Below are 4,953 nucleotides of genomic sequence, written 5' to 3'. Positions count from 1 at the left end.
GTACTAAGCGTTAGTAAAGTATTTCAAACACTGAACAAGAGAAGATTGATATTGAATAGGCTTTATTTGGTTAACGTATTTAAGATGTATGCATCAGAGATATAAAAAAACCAGCCATATGGGGTGCAAGCCAGTACAACTCTATGCCGGTCCCAAGCCCGGGTAAATGGTGAGGGTTGGTGGCAGGAAAGGCATCCGACCATAAAATTTTTGCCGAAACCATGAACAGCCAGGAACAGTTACCAGTAGAAGGCCTGACCTCCCCGATAAATGGACAAGGGCTACCGCGTCAAGGACGGGCGCGGCTAAAGAAGCAAGTTCAAGCAATAAGAATGGGAACACTGAACGTTGGCAGCATGAATGGTCGAAGCAGGGAAGTGGCAGATGTCTTGGAGAGAAGGAGAGTGGACATTTTATGTGAGCAGGAAACAAGATGGAGAGAAAATAAAGCAAAGGACATTGGCAATGGCTATAAGTTGCTATGTAGCAGAGCTGATGAAACAGGAAGAGGTGGTGTATGGATTGCCATCAGTAAAGAAATGAAAGAAAATATTGTGAGCGGGTGCAGTGAAGAGGTGAAAAATAAGTTCTGGAGAGATATGGATGAAGTCATGATTTAAACAGAAATAGAAGAGAGGTTAGTTTTGGGGGGAGACTTGAATGGACACATAGCGTGCAATCGGGAAAACATTAATAAAATACTTGGAGGACATGGCATGGGAGAGATGTATGAGGAAGGAGAGCTGGTAACAGAATTTGCACTGGCATTTGACATGGCAATTAACAACACCTTTTTCACAAATGATGACTTTGTGACATATAGTAGTGGGGGAAGACAAACGCAGATAGATTTTTTAATGTGCAGAAGGAACCATTTAACAGAAGTGAAGACTTGTAAGGTCATTAAAGGAGAGTGTGTTAGCAGACAACGCAGGTTAGTAGTGTTAGATCTCTTGTTAAGACGAGTTGGAATGGGGAAAAAGGTAGTTCAACCGAAGATAAAGTAGTGGCAATTAGAAGAGCAAGAAATCAGAGAGATTTTAGGAAGCAATTCATAGGGGCTTCAGACTGGCAGAGGATGTGAACACCTGATGGACAGGAAATAGTGCAATGATCCTTAAAATAGCAGAAGAATGATCAGGGAAGACATCTGGTAGAGGACGACCAAATGAGAAAGAGAGCTGGTGGTGGAACCCTAACACCCAAGATAAGATAAAGAAGGAAAAGGAAGCAGGAGTAGCCTTTGACAGGAATCAATCTGAGGAAAATAGGATAGTTTGGAAAACTGCAAATAACGAAGCTAAAAGGGCAGTAGCACAGGCAAAAGCAATTGCAATGGATAAGCTCTATGAGAACTTAGAGACAGCTGAAGGCCAAAAGAGAATACGCAAGATAGCAAAAGGCAGAGATAAATAATCAAAGGATCTGACACATATCAAGCAGATCAAGGTAAAAAATGGAAGAGTTTTATCAAAAGAGGAAAGCATAATAGCTAGATGGAAGGAGTACTTTGAAGATTAACTAAATGAAGAAAACCCCAGAACAATAATAAGAGATGGAAACCTTCGTGAAAGAATAGTCCAGGATATCAGCAGAGAAGAGGTTAAGAAGACACTGGATAAAATGAAGAAGGGGAAAGCAGTGGGACCTGATGGAATACCAGCTGAAGTGTGGAAGTGTTTAGGAGAGGAAGGCATAGACATCCTGTGGGATTTAAAGACCAAGATATATCGCCAAGAAAGAAGGCCAGACATCTGGAGAAATAGTCTAATGGTCCCAATTAACAAAGGGAAGGGTGATGTGCAGAAGTGTGGGAACTACAGAGGAATTAAGTTGGTCTCCAGCAGGGTTCAGCCCCTAGTCCCTACGTGTTTGATAATGTGATGGATGTTGTAACATCAGAAGTTAGAGAAGAGGTGCCTTGGTGTACAATGTTTGCTGATGACATTGTGCTGACTGATCTAACAAGAGAAGGTGTTTAATTAGGTGTCCAACTCAAGCTAGGAAGATGGAGAGAAGACCTTGAGAGTAGAGGCTTAAAAATTAGCAGAACAAAAACAGAACATATGTGGACAGGTGGAGAGGAATGGGCCAAGAAGACATAAAGAGGGTTATCTTCTTCAAATATCTTGGTTCTGGTATGAGTGAGAATGGAAACCTAGATGCAGAAGTCAGTAATAGAATTCAGTGTGCATGGCTGAATTTGAGAAAGTCATCAGGGATACTTTGTGACAGGAGGATCAGTGCAAAAGTTAAGGAAGTTTTATAAAAGCATAGTTAGACCAGCCATGCTCTATGGGGCAGAGACTTGGACAATAAAGAAAGAACAAGAAAGAAAAATGGAAGTGGTCGAGATGAGAATGCTGAGGTGGATGTGTGGTGTCACAAAAAGAGATAAGATCCGGAATGAATTGATCAGGGGGACAGTCAAAGTATCAGAGGTTTCAAAAAAAGCTGAGGAAAGAAGACTCAAATGGTTTGGTCATGTCATGAGTGAGAAGATGAACACGTATGTAAGAGGGTTATGAACATGGAGGTGGAGGGCAAAAGAGGTAGGGGAAGGCCGACGTTCAGGTGGAAAGATAAAGTATTGAGTGACATGAAGGAAAAGGGTCTAAGAGAACAAGTTGAACAGGACAGAGGAAGATGGAGAAGGCTGACTAGAAACAGCGACCCCATATACAAATGGGAAAAGCTGAAGGCAAAGATGAAGCATCAGAGATATAAACGACAGATTGAGTTGAGTTGAAATTAGAATTTTGGCCCAAGGCCAACCACTGGGACCTAGGAGGTCATTCAGCGCTGAAATGAAAATTGACAGTACAAGGTTTGAACGTTGTAACAGGAGGAAAACCTCTCAGTTGCACTATGAATAAAGTATTAGGAGAGGGTGAAAGTAAGATGAAGAAAGAGAATATAAAAAGAGTTACAGTAAAAGGAACGAAAGTGGTTGCAGCTAAGGGCCGAAGGCACGCTGCAAAGAACTTTAAGTAATGCCTACATTGCACCGCATGAGGTCCACTGACGGCTCTACCCCCCTACGGGGATAAACGGCAGATCAAAAATAAAATTGTTCTTTCCTTTTGATATTCAAGTTAAAGATTTAAGAATAATTTTCAATGCGCTGGAAAATGTGAAAAGTTATATAAATTGCACAGCGAATGAATTTTATTATGAACAACGATTTTCCTAATGGATTATTTAGAGTTAAAATTTTATAGAATTAACAGAGCTGTTATGGAAATCGTCTGCGTATTTCGCGCAATTGCCAGTACTCGGATACACCACCGCACAGTAAAGGTTAGTTTAAAGAACACATTTAATTGCCAATTGCACGATGGTAGCAACTGTTACTCTACCGTGGAGAGTTTAAGAAATAAAAATCTATGAAAGTAGTACTTAGGTAGACGGATGTTTAATTGCTACATAGGCTCTGAAGGAAAAAAAAACAACTTGTATTAAGCCGTACTTGCGTTATTTCATTGTAACAATAGTTTTATGTTCAAAATATTGCCGTTACATGTACGTTGACTTAATTTTGAACATGAACAGTCGGGCTTTCATATCAGAAACCTTTCATGTTGCAATCATTTATAATTTAAAGCAATTGAAGGCAACTGAAAGCATGTCAGGAAAATGTGAATTGCTTTCGGCAGAATCAGTGATATGAGAGCTCGATCGTAATTAATTTATTTTGATAACAACTATTGGGAAACAATCATTTATATGGCTCTAACAACTAGCATCATTGCAGGCGATTGTTTGGATGTATGAAACTGAAAGCATCACAGCCAGAATCGTTCGTCTGGACATGTATTTTCATCACGATTATTTTCTATGGGAATTTATCTCTAATAATAAAATCCGAGTGAATCTTGTCTTGAAAAAAATGCGTGCACAATTTTCTTTTAGACCATGTCAGTCAGTTGGCGGCAAAATGCCATGCTTCCCTCGGTAATTACATGAATTGCTATGCATTTTATTAAGTCAACACCATCGAGTCATAGAGAGTAGTTATCTTCATTTTGAAGACTGAAATTGCTATTGCAAGATGAAAATATGTTGCCAATGAAAATCGTAACTTAATGGCTAACTGGCCAGCTAGCTTTCGTCGAGATTCGCGCTCCTGTATTTCCGCGCCAAGAATATGGCTTCCACCATGAAACAGTTGTGAGTTGGTTCTTAATGTTCATGTTTTCAGCTAGGATTTAGATGTCTGAGCTGAATATGCACCTACTGTCAGTGAGGACGAGAGACGACGCAATTATCGTTGAATTAATGTTCATTTCACCGTGATGATTTAATGACTGGGTGGCCAATTAGGTGCGCCGCACGTGTATTGAGGCGGGGAGCCCGTGTGGGTTGGTTATTGTTGACTAGTATCTAGCCATGAGATAGGTCTGTATTTTTTATAATAAAATTGTGAAAAAACTGAAGTGTCTGATTCTAATGTCCTTGTGTCTGGGCTGGAATCTGACCCTATCGCGCCTAGAGTATTCGGCGCCGTCCAGTGACATCGGCCGCTGAGTAAATCACGCCAAATTTGATCCCGTTTGCCCTCCCCGGGTGACAGTAATGGAGATATGATACAGCCACCCACCCCTGCAAACCGGTTTGTCCGGGCGGGGTAGGTGGGGTAATGGGAGGGTAGGGAAGACATCCACGGGGCTGGATAGGTAGGGCATCGGGAAGGGTAGTGGAGACATCAGCGGTGAGTTCCAGCGCTCGTAGCCCGCGCCAACAAGATCGTATGTCATAATTTCTTATTTGTGTTTCAGACTATGTGAGGCAAATACAGAGTTAATGAAAATATTTTGTATTTCACTGACTCGTCTTTGAAATAGTACCGGTGACCTTTCGAAAGAATTTTTCATCAATATGTCGCATCAGTATTAGATCTCACTTCCGGGAGAATTGCATTAGTTAGTTGGGGTGTCTGTGTATGTGTAACAG

General features: G+C 41.0%; 1 protein-coding gene across 1 annotated transcript; it reads left to right on the top strand.

Annotated features, from left to right (window-relative positions):
* Nucleotides 1-221: 221 nt before the first annotated feature.
* On the top strand, nucleotides 222-620 carry LOC135223991 (uncharacterized). Its single transcript, XM_064262913.1, has one exon. The coding sequence runs from the start codon at nucleotides 222-224 to the stop codon at nucleotides 618-620; it is 399 nt and encodes a 132-aa protein (XP_064118983.1).
* The last annotated feature ends 4,333 nt before the right edge of the window (nucleotides 621-4,953 follow it).

The sequence above is a fragment of the Macrobrachium nipponense genome, chromosome 10 (genome assembly GCF_015104395.2).
Source record: "Macrobrachium nipponense isolate FS-2020 chromosome 10, ASM1510439v2, whole genome shotgun sequence".
In the NCBI taxonomy this organism is placed as follows: Eukaryota; Metazoa; Arthropoda; class Malacostraca; order Decapoda; family Palaemonidae; genus Macrobrachium; species Macrobrachium nipponense.
The sequence above is the reverse complement of the archived record's forward strand: the minus strand, read 5'-3'. Positions and strand labels throughout refer to the sequence as shown.